The sequence below is a fragment of the Clarias gariepinus genome, chromosome 9 (assembly GCF_024256425.1).
Source record: "Clarias gariepinus isolate MV-2021 ecotype Netherlands chromosome 9, CGAR_prim_01v2, whole genome shotgun sequence".
NCBI classification, from domain to species: domain Eukaryota; kingdom Metazoa; phylum Chordata; class Actinopteri; order Siluriformes; family Clariidae; genus Clarias; species Clarias gariepinus.
In genome coordinates this window covers 24402921-24417033 of record NC_071108.1, presented here as the reverse complement: position 1 = coordinate 24417033, position 14113 = coordinate 24402921, and the positions used below count along the sequence as shown (strand labels likewise).

The 14113-nt window shown below is 38.9% G+C and overlaps 1 protein-coding gene across 2 annotated transcripts in view; it reads right to left on the bottom strand.

The window, feature by feature from the left end:
* Positions 1–349: 349 nt before the first annotated feature.
* LOC128530426 (dedicator of cytokinesis protein 3-like) overlaps positions 350–14113 on the bottom strand; it is a 78879-nt gene continuing 65115 nt past the window's right edge. The window contains exons 34-54 of one of the 2 annotated variants that reach the window (XM_053504376.1): positions 13257–13283; positions 13026–13121; positions 11664–11718; positions 11317–11398; positions 11061–11209; positions 9688–9774; positions 9501–9605; positions 9242–9383; positions 8894–9060; positions 8719–8805; positions 8403–8582; positions 6792–6875; positions 6557–6673; positions 6375–6466; positions 5664–5787; positions 5492–5573; positions 5220–5332; positions 4046–4127; positions 3625–3735; positions 3213–3295; positions 350–1567 (exon numbers count right to left, since the gene is read on the bottom strand). In XM_053504376.1, the coding sequence (XP_053360351.1) occupies positions 971–1567; positions 3213–3295; positions 3625–3735; positions 4046–4127; positions 5220–5332; positions 5492–5573; positions 5664–5787; positions 6375–6466; positions 6557–6673; positions 6792–6875; positions 8403–8582; positions 8719–8805; positions 8894–9060; positions 9242–9383; positions 9501–9605; positions 9688–9774; positions 11061–11209; positions 11317–11398; positions 11664–11718; positions 13026–13121; positions 13257–13283 (2662 nt within the window). In that variant the 3' untranslated portion in view covers positions 350–970. The remainder of the gene's footprint in view (positions 1568–3212; positions 3296–3624; positions 3736–4045; positions 4128–5219; positions 5333–5491; positions 5574–5663; positions 5788–6374; positions 6467–6556; positions 6674–6791; positions 6876–8402; positions 8583–8718; positions 8806–8893; positions 9061–9241; positions 9384–9500; positions 9606–9687; positions 9775–11060; positions 11210–11316; positions 11399–11663; positions 11719–13025; positions 13122–13256; positions 13284–14113) is intronic. The other variant, XM_053504378.1, reaches the window with a different exon arrangement.

The window sequence follows — 14113 nt, the reverse complement described above, 5'->3', positions numbered from 1 at the left end:
TATTTACCATCCTTGTTAGGTACGCCAGGAAAAACTGGTTAAAAATCCCATCCAGTTCAAATGATTATTAGATCGAAAGCCTTTTAGATTACAATTTACTGTAATCAGCAGTCTGTGTGCCACGTTGGTATGAGAGGTATTAAGTGCTAGTTTATATGCTGAACAATCGATCAAGACATATTCAAAAGTTTCCTGAATGAAGGTATTTATGAGAGGTCTGTGTGCTTGTGTAGCCAATACAAGAGCGTACGCTACTTACAACTACACCAAGTAGTCGGACTCATCCACAAGAACTATGGGAAGGAAAGATTTGTGGTACGTACAAGGGATAGGGGAGCATTTTATTTAAAAAAAAAAAAAAAAACTTTAAAGCTAAGAACAGATTTTTTGAGACTACTAGCAAGAGTTCATGATATATTTTTGTCTGTAATTAGGACTATATTCTAGACCATGCTATATGTACAGACAGAAACATTCAGAATTCTTTCAAATCTTTAGAATCTACATAGTCTGAAAGAATGATTATGCAGTCAAACCGGGGTGTGCTATCATTTCGAAGCATTGCACTTAATGAAGAAGGCCTCTTCTTTTTGTCACTTAGAAGACCACACTAAGCAAGGAGACTACAGGGATTGTCTATATTATATCTTCACTATACTCACAAAATATAGATTTTCTTTTAAAATGGTACAAAAACCATGCTCACAGACATTTTTAACACCAGATTATGATTTTTAGGCATATACTGCAAGCTGAAGCATGGTCTGATGGTCTCTAGAGTCTGCAGTGCAAGGCAAGTCCTGGTTTAGAGGCTGCTGTCATGTAAACTATAAGGATGAAACATCAACACAAAGCCTCCTATCACCAGGATAACCTGCACATGCAGTTCAGATTAACACATGGTTGAAGACTGTAGCACTCAGATGGATCTTTCTCTTTCAAACACCCTCTGCCACTGTCTGGTTTGTCTTCATCCTGTGTTCTCCTCTTGCTCCTCTCTGATGCCCTGCTCCCAGGTGGCACGGTGAGGAGGGAATATTCTGCGAGGCAGGGGCACCGGGTGTGGTGCTGCCCCCTCCTCTTCTCTCTGGGTAGGTTTAGGTGGCACAGTTGGAGTTCCGGCTCGGCGTAATGAGCCATGCAGATGGTGGTGATTATACTGCTCTTGGATGGCACTGAAACCGGCCGGGCGCAAATGGCACAGCCTCTGGGTCTCCACTGGCTCGTTGTCTGCGCTGTAGGCTCCGTAGTGACCTTGAGCATACTGACCATGCTTAGGGGCTGATGGGTAGGGCATGTGTTCAGTCACACCGCCGAAGTGCACATGCGGATAGTGAGAGCTCAGGTTATCATCGGGGCTCCAGTAATGAAGCTGAGCAGTTTCTATTGGATTGTCTTGGCGGTTCAGAATGACACCCTCATTACGGCTCGGTGTTTCGGCATGGCTGTGCACACTCTCGCTTAGGGACGAGACACCACTGCTGGCGCTACCTGAAAGCGTGGAGTTACTGCCACCCAAAACTGACACCGGGCTGGTGGGAGAGCCTGGGATAGGCTGCAGAGGAGACTGAGTGGATGCAAGGGGAAAAAAATTAAATAATTTTAATTGTACAAAAAAAAAAAAATCAGCATAATCAGCAAAAATACAGTCAGCCACACTTCAGAAAAAGAAAAATAGTATGATATATTAATATCATATCAATAATACTATAATAATAATAATAATAATTATTATTATTATATCATCAATATATAAGGTATAGCAATAAAATTTGTATTAAAATATTTATACTAGTTTTCAGTGGCGGCCGGTCAGTAAGAGGCGCTGGGGCGTCGCCCCCTTAAAGTTAGGCAGAGAAGAATGCTACTTTAACATGTAATTATTTATCATTACAATTATTTATTTTAATAATGAAATAAAGTCATTTAGTCACAATATTCTGCTATATTTCTGAATATAATTTATTTACAATAAAAAAAAATCTAAACTGTATTACATTTGTGTTCGTGTACGTGGGGCGCCAGACAACCGCGTGTCTATGTAGGCACGTAAGTTTTTAAAAAGCATGTGATTTGAGGCTGAGCTCTAATTGGATTTTTTTTTAATCATCCTTGGCACCCTTGGCACTGTGCGCGCCGAACCCACCCACTTTTGTTTTTAGCGAATCAATATTGTTTTTAAATATTTGGGCTCATGTGATTGGACCATTCTAAACGAGTCTTATTAACAGTCAGCAGATGGTTAGATAATGTATTGAGAAGTGACTGACGTAGAAGCCAGCTGAATATGAGAGAAAATTCTGTAACTTCTTTGCTAAAATACGCTGATCGGATGAAGAACGAAAAAAAGAGCTTGGACCAGATCAACCTGATCTTCTAATTAAAAAGCAGTCAAGTGATCGCAGCCGAGCTTACACTCTGTGCTTTTCCAGCAATTCTTATGGCTATTTACAGGCGATTATTAAAAGTTTAATTTTGTTTGCGTTCCCCCCAAAATTTTCTGCACTACCTGCCACTGCTAGTTTTTCTTTTGCCGAATTGTGCATACATTTTTTAACACTCCAGGTGTTAAATTATTATTTTGGACATCTATAAACCACAATCTTAGGCAAATACATTAAGACCCCTACATACAAACACCTGAGTTAAATTTCAAAGATACGAGCATGCGTTTGCAATGTTCAATCGCGAACGTTAAATCATACATCTGACATACATTGTTACATGTGCAGCATGCATCTCAGGAAGCAAAGTCGGGAGGCAAGCGTAAAAGCAGCGCCAAGCAAAAACAATAGAAATAAAAAACAGAAAATGATTGGGAGAATAGAGTGAGGTAAAAAGATGAATCGATCAATTATTGGCATGATTTTAAAGAACAAGGACAAAATCATATATTATGTTAGTTTTATACTGTGTATAGTCAATTATGTTAGTATCCGAGTAACTAGACAATGTTTGTTGGACTTATGAACAAATTGGACTTATGAACGAGCTCTTGGGAATGGAACTCTTTGATATGTTAGGGACTGTAGAGGCATGTAACCAATTAAATGATAAAAACAACTGTTTTTCAGTTGAGTTGAGATCTGGTGACTGTGATAAGTGATTTACACATTACATCATTCAGTGGAACTTAATATGATAATGTTTTGAACGTTTGGCTCTCTCAGTGTGCACATTTATATAAAAAGAAAGTAGGAAGCATCACTTACCTTTCTGAGTGAGCGAGCAGGCAATGATGGTGGGGCATCACTCATGTGCTGCTGGAATGTGTCAAAGTGCATCAAGAAGTGACCTGCATTGCATCAAAAGACAAAATATAAGCATATGTAAATACGGAACCAAAATATAATTTTTTCTCTCTATCTATTTCTCTATCTACCTGTATATCAATGTATCTATCTATGTATATAATTTCAAGAATAAATTTAGTTAAATGCCCAAAAATAGGTAAAAAAAAAAAAAAAAAAGCTGGTTCATTTTAATAAGATTAAAATTTTTATTTTAAATGTAAATTTTATTATTAATTTTTATTACTAATAAGAAATACTGCATTATTCGGAGCATTTTCAATAGAAGTTGGCCTGCTAATAATATCTTTTTTGCAGTATGTGTGTTCATTACCCTGTGGAAAGGTGCGAGAAGAGCCATGTGGCATTATTAGTGTACCCGGGTTTTGCATGTATGAGCCAGCTTCTGCATCCAGAGGCCAATTGCTGGGGGCTGGTGGAACACCTGGAGGGAGTAACACATTTACATTTACATTTAGTCATTTGGCAGACGCTCTTATCCAGAGCGACTTACATTTTTATCTCATTACACATCTGAGCAGTTGGGGGGTTAAGAGCCTTGCTTAAGGGCCCAACAGTGGCAACTTGGTGGTTGTGGGGTTTGAACCTGGGATCTTCCGAACCGTAGTCCAATGCCTTATCCACTGAGCTACCCCTGACCCCGAACACAAACATCAACCATACACAGCAAGCTAAATAGAGGAGAAAAGATTGTATAAATGTCTCTAAATGTCTCACACACACACAGCATGTACCTCTATCGGTGAGACCTGGGTGAGGATCAGTGCATGGTTTGCATGGGCTGTGCTGTTGTAGCACAGAGCGCTGAAGGTTGTTCTACAAACACAAACAACAGAACAAATCTATAATAAATGATGATTAATTATTAATTTATAGTATAAATAGGATGATTTCACTTATGAACATTAAAACACTATGATGGAAACTTCATAATCTACTTGTACTTAACAAAAGATGATTTTAGTCCCTGGCACAGCATGTTTTATTCTCTCTTTCTCTCTCTTGAAATTCCATCTGTACCCATTATATGTTTGTATACATTTTATATATGTAAAGTTACAGTGCTTTAGAAATCGAAGAGTCTCCATTCCACATTCCATCAGATGCAGCACCATCATAAACCTTTTTGACAAATAATATTTGTTTAAAAGCACTATTGATTTGGTTTTTGTTATGGCAGGTATCTACCCAAAACAATTAGCTATGTTTAGCCTAGTCTTTTTTCACTACAGCACTTGTTTAACTGGGCATACATACATTTTTAGAAACATTATTCAAATAATGATAAGAAATATCAGCTAATTTAAAATAATATTCATAAGATCAAAATACAGAGGGGTCATATTGTTGAGCTTCATCAAGCGAGGAGATTTGAACTTGCTGGAAGAACCCTTCAGCACATTATAGAAAGCTGGAAGGATAGTGCTGAACCGTCAACTTTATGGAAGAAATGTGGTCGGAAAACCATCCTGAATGGAGATCACTTAAACACTTGCTGAAGTTGATGGTAAAAAAAAAAAATCAACAGTTAAAACTATAGCTCAGGTATGTTTAGTAGTGAATGTAAGAGCATTTCCATACATTCACAATGTGATGAGAACTCACAGGATGGGTATTAAACAGCTTTGTGGACATGAGAAAACAACTTGTTAGAGAGGCTAAAGGAACCTACTGTATGGTGGGGTACACACAGCACAGGGTGAGAATCCATTGCAAGGCATTTACATACACAGAAATATACTACGGGCGAATGCCTGAAATCTTGTACGTGTGCGACTTTTTTTTGGCCAGGCAGTTTATTACCCCCAGAAAAGAACAGATTAGTTAAAACTATTTCTTGCCTAAGACATGCTATATATGATGAAATCTTTAACAGGTGAAACTGTTTCATGTCTTTTTTTTTTTTACCTGTCCGTTTTCATTGTTGCCATAATACATAGAACTTGGTCTTTCTCGGTGATGAGGAAGCAACATCAGCAGCTCCCGTGAATTCTTATTTTTATCAGAGAGAGAGGGTGATCCTAAATGAAATAGACACAATGTGACAGAATTAAAGGACAATGAAAAAGAAAGAAAGAAAGGTATCTTAACCTAGAGGATTTTAGGATAATCTTCATAAAACTATATGTTGTCTGTATGTTAATAATAATTAAAAAAAAAATCTATATGTATATCTTTACCTCTTGCACTAGATGGGGCCGAGTTTATCATCTGTGAGGAAGAGGAGCGAATGGAGCTGAGGCTTGAGGATGAGGGGCTGGGCTAGATAAAAGACACGGGCAAGGTTTCATACAAATGCTGCATCTGTGCATACATATAATAGAAAAAATAATGTACAATTTAAATGTTCACCTGCATGAGTGGAGAATCATCTTGTTGATCCATCAGCCCATCTGTCAAAATCATCAAAGGCCCACCTTCATTGGTGGAGGGGTGTGATGAGGGGAGACGAAGTGACCCCAAAGGACTAAACGGGCTGAAAACAGAGAGAGAAAATTAAACATGGGTAATAAAAATCTAAACAAATCAATATAGTAGAACAAATAGGACTAACAATTGAAATGCAAAGGGCATTCAAGTCAAACTGGGACTTTTGACTGCAGAGTAAGAGAAGACAGGTAAGAGTAAAAAAAATACCTTTATTTCTCTATACAATCCCCTGCTATATTAAAGCACGTATGTGTTTCACTAGTGCTTGGATACCATCAAGGTAAAACGTTTTCTGGAAACACTAACCTCCCAGGAACTTCTTTAAGGTCCCAAACATGTTCAAATGACTGTACAGGAGATGTGGCAATAACTCCCAGCCAGAGTTCCTAAAATGTGCAAGTGGTGCTGGTGAATAATTGTTTAATTGTATTGGGACCATTTAAATGCTTTTCTGCGGCTATTTCCCAGGAAATTTCATCACAATTCCCAGTTTGACTTGAACACTCCGTAGAACAAAAGGAATGTTGTAAATGATTGTTGAATGAGGCCGCATATTAGGCAACCCTTCAGTGTATTTTGTATACATGTTAAGTATACCACACGTACTACCTTTGGCATATCTTTGTGTCTCACCTGTGTCTATGAATTATTCGGTTACTTTCTGGACTTGGTGGGAGGATCCTCATACCTGAGGGACAGAACCTGTCAAGTGCAGCAACACCCTGCTGGGAAAAATGCAAGCACATACATTGATCAAAGCAGATTCATTTCTATGCAGAGAACATAGTGTACTGAAAAGCAGCATAAATACTCACGTGAGACAAACCACTTCTCATTACGTGAAACTGATCCACCAACTTCTTGTGAAGGGGACGCATTTCCGGATGCACCAGCTTCTCATGGACAGCCAAGCCAACTCCCAGAATGTGAACCTTTGGAAAAAACAAACAAATGGAAAAGAAACAAAACGAAATTCAAATTTTACAGAATTAACTTAAACATTTATTTAATTTTAACTAAACATGAATGTGATACGTCTGTGGAACTGACCTGCTCCTGCATCAGTTCTTTCAGCTGGTTGATTCTCTCTATTTCTTCAGGGTGGCTACTGATGTAGTCTTTATCAAAAAATGCCTGTAAATGTTATCATACATAATTATAAATACAGTGATGTTGAGTTTTTGATTCTGATTGACAAATCCTATATTTATATAAACAGCAGTTCTGAGAAGTTGATGTAATTTAATTCACAAATGTATATTAATGTGCTTATTCAACATCACGTAAGCCTATATCTATGTAACAGCCAGAACTGAAGCTTATATTTCAAAAGGTAAGACCATGACAAAGTCTAAGGTCAGATAACTTTGTGCTTCGTGATTTCCTGTAACAAGACATAGCTTATTTCATAGATGTGCACGAGTTCCAACCGAGTAAGCTGATTTGATGAGAGACATTCATGAGTGCTGATATACAGCATAACAGCACTAGGGGAATTAACTTTATGTATCAGTCTGCTTCATAGGTGGTCTAATAATCGTTAACTTGCTGTGTGGGCCAAGGGATTCAACAAACTACATAGTGTTTTAGCTTTCCATTTTACACCAACTTTGATTTAACCCTGGAACAACTGAGGCAGAATAAGTGGAGACGTAAAGAGACCTGCACTGTACGAGAGTTAAAGGACCCCGCCCCCCTCCCTTCATGTTTTATCCACTTACCTTTTGGCCACATAATACTTAGCAAGAATTTAAAACTACTTTGACCACTGTTCATTACACTAAATGCTGGTTTGTAACTGTCCAGTTAGTTCCACTACATGAGAAAAGGCATAACTGGGCGGAGCCAAAAAACTGGTTAAATAAAGAAACACATTATAATCTGTTGATAAAAAATGGTGTTTGTGGAACTGATGTAAAAAAGCAATATCCCATTCGAGGCTGTACTGTTGTACTGAATATCAGAACTGCATATTCAGTACAGCCGCATCACAATTTTGCTGATATTCCAACACAACAGTACTCCCTCTCTTGTGATACTGCTTAAATGATCATGGCAGATTTTACGGTATAACAGGAATGTAAAGTTTGCTGTTGTAGGAACTTAATCTTTGTAGTACATTCCGCAGATTTAGTAATGGAAGAATTTATTTACAGTACATTAGACTGCTACAAAGCCACACAATCGTATAGGAGTTCTGCGCATGCTGTAGCATTATGCTCTCCCTTTACTTTAACTGAAAGGGCTTAAACATGATCCACAATCACGGATCCTTTGTGGGCTACGTGAAGACAGGGATTTCCAAAATCAGGGTTGGAGAACTCGAAGGGTCAGCACAGAGCTCTGACATCAACCTCACTGAACAATTTTTTGGATAAATTTAAACACTGCGTGACAGGTTTTATTATTTTATGTCATAAATACTCCCGTGGACGAATGGGCAAATCCCCACAGCCATGCTTTAAATTATTCAGAGAGCCTTCCCAGAAGAGAAGCAAAGGAGGACTAAACATGGAATGGAATATGGAAAAACCCCATGTATTTGATAGCCTATTTGTTAGCTACATAGTGTATAGCACTTGAAAACCTTTACTCTATAACAGACACAACTAGGGCATATGAAATGCGAATGACGTTTGTGCTTAATAGTGTGAGAGGCACCTCCTGATATCTTGCTATCCCTCCATTCACAGCTGCATCGATCGTGCCATTCAGAGACATGCTGAGCAAATTGACATTGCTGTGGTGATGCCGCTGCTGATACTGGCTGATCAAAGAGCGTAGCTCCTGGTTCTTATTCTCCACAACATATATGGCGTTCTCCAGGGGACTAACCTCCACCTGAAAAACATTTTTAGAGTGCATTGGTGCAAATATTTAATATTCTCTCCTGTTCAATATTCTCTTTTGTACTGACTATAATGTTATTGCTACTGTATGGTGTAATTTTCCTGAGAGTAAAAATTTCTTCACTCACCACCTCCCTTCTTTTCACCTCAAACCAGCGTGAAATCCCCGGCAAGGGACGGCACAGAACCAGAGTGGTCCTCTCAATCCACAAGCTCTGCAGTTCACACACAGCACTGTTTATTGCTCAAATTGTTTTGAAAATTTTCAATGAAAATAGCTATTTATTACATCTGTATATTCACCCTGAACTCGTTTTCTCTGTCTTTGGGCCCCTTGTGTAAGGGCCGGTCGTAGTAGAAGCGTGAGACGTTGTTAATGCGGTAGAAACTCTTGATTCGTTCAGGCACCCTGTCCATCATTGGCCCATCAGAGAGTTCTGACACTGGCGTTACAGCATAAATCTGAAGATCTAAACGTATAATAAAACACCAATCCATAAAAGAGCCTCTATAAAAACATACAGTATATGCACTTATTAATAGCATGAAACCTACAGTACAGTATGTATGTAAAACCTATCCACACACATACAGTACAATACTTTTACCACCTTTTGAACCAGTACATGATTCTTAGACTGAGTACAGTACATTGTGCATCACTCTGCTGAATGCTGTCATCTGGTTGGTTAGGGTGTTGGAGAACAAGAGCTTGTGGGAACTCGGTGAGCATCCTCTGCTGAAAGTCCTCTAAGCGCTCGTAGTCATAGCCTCTACACACAAACTCCTTATTCTAGCACACATACAGCCGGGTACACACACAAATGTACTGTTAACTTTAACCTCAATTAACTTTACAGTCACACTTTTTTTTTTTTTTTAAATGATTCGGTTGCAAAAATAAACTCACCCGCAAGAAAAAGGGAAACTTGCGCCCATAAAAGCCCATTCTAAAAAACTCGGGTTCCAGGCGCTGCTGCTCAACGATGTTGTCATAAAAACTGGCCTCCATTTTCTGAAACAGGAAAATGTACAAATGCGTTAACGACTCTTAGAGTTCCGTATAGGAATGGCACACGCTGTATAAACACACTCACCCGTATCCAGCTCAGGCTGTGGTAATCGTACAACATTTCATACTGAAGCGCCAGTTCTCTGCACAGAGAAATCCCATACTCCCAACACTACACACACACACACAGATAAGGTATAGATAAGAAAATTAGTGGAACACATTTGCTATTCGCTTGGGATCAGTTAGCTACATGGCCATGGGGAGCCTGGAGCCTATCTCAGGAAAATTAGGGAACAAGGTGGGGCACAACATGGATGGGGTGCCAATCCATCGCAGGGCATACAGTACTTACATACACTCCACACTCATTCATACTCTACAGGCACACCAATTAGCTGAATTTGTATGTCTTTGGACTGTGGTTGAGGGAAACTCATCAAGTACGGGGCGAACATGCAAACTTCATGCACACAGTCGGGAATCGAACCCTCACCCTTGAAAGTGCAATTTTAATTTGTAGTTCCGATTAGTCTAACTCTCTTAACATTATTACAAGAAAATCACAAACAACCACATTGACACTTGTAGACTAGCAGAAAATGGGCTGTGAGTTCCCGAACATGTCAATGGATAGTCAACATTAGCTACATTTATATGTACAATATTTCCTCAATGTTATTGAAATCATTCCAAGTGGAGATTCCAACCTAACTGTGTAAATGGTGGCGACTTGTGCCAAGTGATTCTACCTGTTGTAAAGAGCTTAATCCATTTGAAATACATACTGAAGGAAAAAAAAAACCTAACTTTGAGATTAGTTTTGGCTTTACATCTTTACATCTGATTGGTTACATGCTTTACTACATATGCTATGTGACTTTTGTCAAACCAAACCAAGCGAATGAAAGTCTGAAATATAGACAAGTTGGAGATAGGTTCTTACTGAGTTTACGGTTCAGTAATAAAAGCAAAATATTCCTCTCTCGGAAACAAGTCATGCAACCTACTGTGATGTTACCCCCACATGGGGAAAACATGCGCAGAAAAAGTGTATGGTGTATCTATTCCAACAGGAGAGAAACAATCTGATCAAGTGTTCACATGGCTAATATTTACCCAGTAAATAGATTAACAAAAGTTTAGAAATTCAAATTATTTCTAATTGGTGTTAGACTGTTCTGACTGAAATGTTTACATGATGCATTTTTATTCCATTGGAGCTACAGTATTATTAGTGGAATATTAGGGTCCATGTAAACACACCTGCTGTCTGTTAAGAGTCAAATGTATTGACTGAAAGGAAAGTAGTTGCATGTCAGGCTACGCCTTGGGTACACATAGGGTATGTGGCTGCGTGAGACCTGCAGTATGGTGTAGTCTTTACGCAAAAGAATAGATCAGCTTTTAGGAGACAGCTCATATGTGTGAAAATGTGTGTGTGTGTGTTGAACATGCCTTGCCCTTGTTGAAGTAATGCAGTATCTTTCTGCTGAGGGCCTCTTTGCGCTGCCACTGACTTTGAGCGGGGTACTGCAGGAGGTCTCGCAGGGGCTGCTCACACCATTGCAGCAGCTCCCAATACAACAGCAACGTAAATGCAGCCTCTGTGGATCACATGAACTATACGCTAACAAATGCAGAAAAAATGACTCTCTACATTGGTGTTTTTCTAAAAAACTTTCAATCACTTTCAGGTTTAATTTCTCCATACCTGTGTAGTTATGCACCTGCAGGTGGAGTTCACAGAGTTTGTGAATGTAGCGGATGTACATGTCTTCTTTGGTTATCTCACACTTAAAAAAAAAACAAATCATCCTTTCAAATTTAAAAAGTAAAAATGTAAAACTAAATCTTAGTAGGGTCACAATATTTGTTATCATGCAATTTGTCTTCATTGACTTATTTGGCTTTTTATAGTTATGTGTGTGCTTTGACGTTGTTCTTACTGTCACATATTTTTATTACATTAGTAATTCTAATATAAAACCATAAAATATTACAAAACACTAAACAATATATTAAGATGTATTGTGTGTAATGAGGTGACGCATGTTTTACCATGATGTTGGCTCCCAGCTTTTTACTCTCTGCTTCTTCTCCTCTCACACTTTCCCTAGGGAGAAAGAATCTTACTAACCATCAATACGCAACTAATCATGGTGCATTATTCTCAAACACAACCCATACATACTGTATGCACATGATACCATACACACGGATTGGTTTAAGATGACAAAAAAAAAACAAAAAAAAAAACGTAAGATGCAGCAAATAACATTCAATAATATGTTTTTATCAATATTTCTTACTGTAATATTGTGCTGTTTATTCATTTAACACAAACAGTTTTCAGTGGACAGGGCAGCTTGTGCGAAAATCTCCTGTAGAGCCTCTGACACACTGTTGATGGAAACTTGAGAGAAACCTTGTGCTTCTCTATTGCAGTTTCATGTACAATGTGTTTTAACGGGCGCGTCATTTATTAGTCAATGGAAAACAGTGTGATTTTAGTCCAACCTGGAGGCTGCGCATCTCTGGGGGTAATTTCAATTTAATTCAATTCAATTTTATTTGTATAGCGCTTTTAACGATTTACATCATCACAAAGCAGCTTTACACAATCAAAAGAATTAAGTTTGTATGAAATGTGAATGTGTATGAATCAAAATTATATGATTGTCCCCTTTAAATGGAAAAGAACGGGTTCTATTTGGGAATGTCTGGTTTGAATAAAAAGCCCATATGCACGTCTCAACAAAGCAGAAGCTTCTATCCACTGAAACAATAATGAACCTGGCTGATATTTCAAACATACTGGTGCCAGTTGGAATTGCTTGGAGCTGCACTAGTGGCTAGTTTTCATTATTGTAATTTGTAAGTACTGCAAATAAAATGTAACTATAAAGTTCTGTTTGATTATTTGTCTTCATTTCTGAAATTTGTGCTGTTTGGCTGGGTTTATATAACTGATTATATAATGATCTTCAGATACTCATACCTACAGCATGAAAGGTATCTGTGATAGATAGCTGTGCTTTCCCTCTCACTCACCCACTCAGTCATTGTCTATACAGGGTTTGGGGGGGGGGGGGGGGGGGCACAAAGGCATAAGGCACCCAGGACAGGGTGCCAATCCATCACAGGGCACACACTCACACACATATATATATATATATATATATATATATATATACGCTCATCCACACTATGAGCAATTTAGCAACACCAATTAGCCTGATCTGCATGTTTTTTGACTGTGGGACCCAGAGGAAACCCATCAAACACGGGGAGAACATGCAAACTCTATGCACACAGACCCGAGGCGGGGATCGAACCCAGACCCTAGAGGTGCAAGGCAACAGTGCTAACCAATAACCCACCATGCTGCCTGTGCTTTCACATCATCTGCCACTGACACACCTGTAATCAAGAAGTCTCTCTATGAGACGTGTGACCGAAGTAATGAAAGACACCCCTGTCTCTCGCCATGTCTCCTGCTCAATCTTCTCCAACAGACTGGGAAAAAAAAAAAAAAAGATTTAGAGAATGCAGTTTTAGTATTACTAGTGTGTATGTGTGTGTGTGTGTGTTAGGCTCAGGAGATTGACTGAGTTTACTGTATGTTTTAGAGATTAGCAGATAAAATGATACCTTGGGTATGGTCCAAAGAGCTGAGTTCTGTAGGAAAGATAGCAAATGGAAACATGCTGTAATTTTAATCCAGTCACAAAGAAAATATTATATCCTATTTATATAAGTAAATATAACATGCATTCTGTTTTGTTCACTCTCGAGTAATCTTGTGATTTTATTTATATACTGATCAGCCATGACAATATGCCCATGACTGTGTAGGTTCCCCTAGTTTTAGCTCTAGACACACAACGTCAGCGGCAGATCCCTTGAGTGATGTGGGTTGCAGGGTGAGGCCTCCAATGGATTGGACTTGTTTGTCCCCAGTATCCCATGGATGCTCAAATTGATAGGGCTCTGGGGGGAATTTAAAGGCTGGATCCACATTCTTGGACTCTTTGCCTGCAGGTAGGTTGTGGTGCACTGGGTGTTCTGGTGCCTTTCTATCAATCAAGGCTAGCATCCACATTTTCAGCAATTTGTGCTGCATTATCTTTTATGTGAGAGCAGGACAGACGGCCTGGTGTTTATACCCTGGGTAAGCACTAGCTGCCCATGATCTTGTCACTAGTTTACCGTTTTTATAATCAGTGTTGGGTGAAACGCGATAACCCACCCCCTCTGTTATTTCTGCTGTTATACACCTATCTTAACCTATGTGGTTTGACTATACGAGGACTGATGCGGAAAGATGGAAACCTAATCACAGCGGCAAAACTCACGGTGAGTCATCGTGAACCGTATCTTATGGCCACCGCGCAAAACCACATAGGTGAGATAGGGGTATTAGTAGTTAACTGATTATAAGCCAAACTTCGCTGAGTGATGATGGTAGAATAATTATAAAGGTCTTGACTAAAACAACATGCATGAGG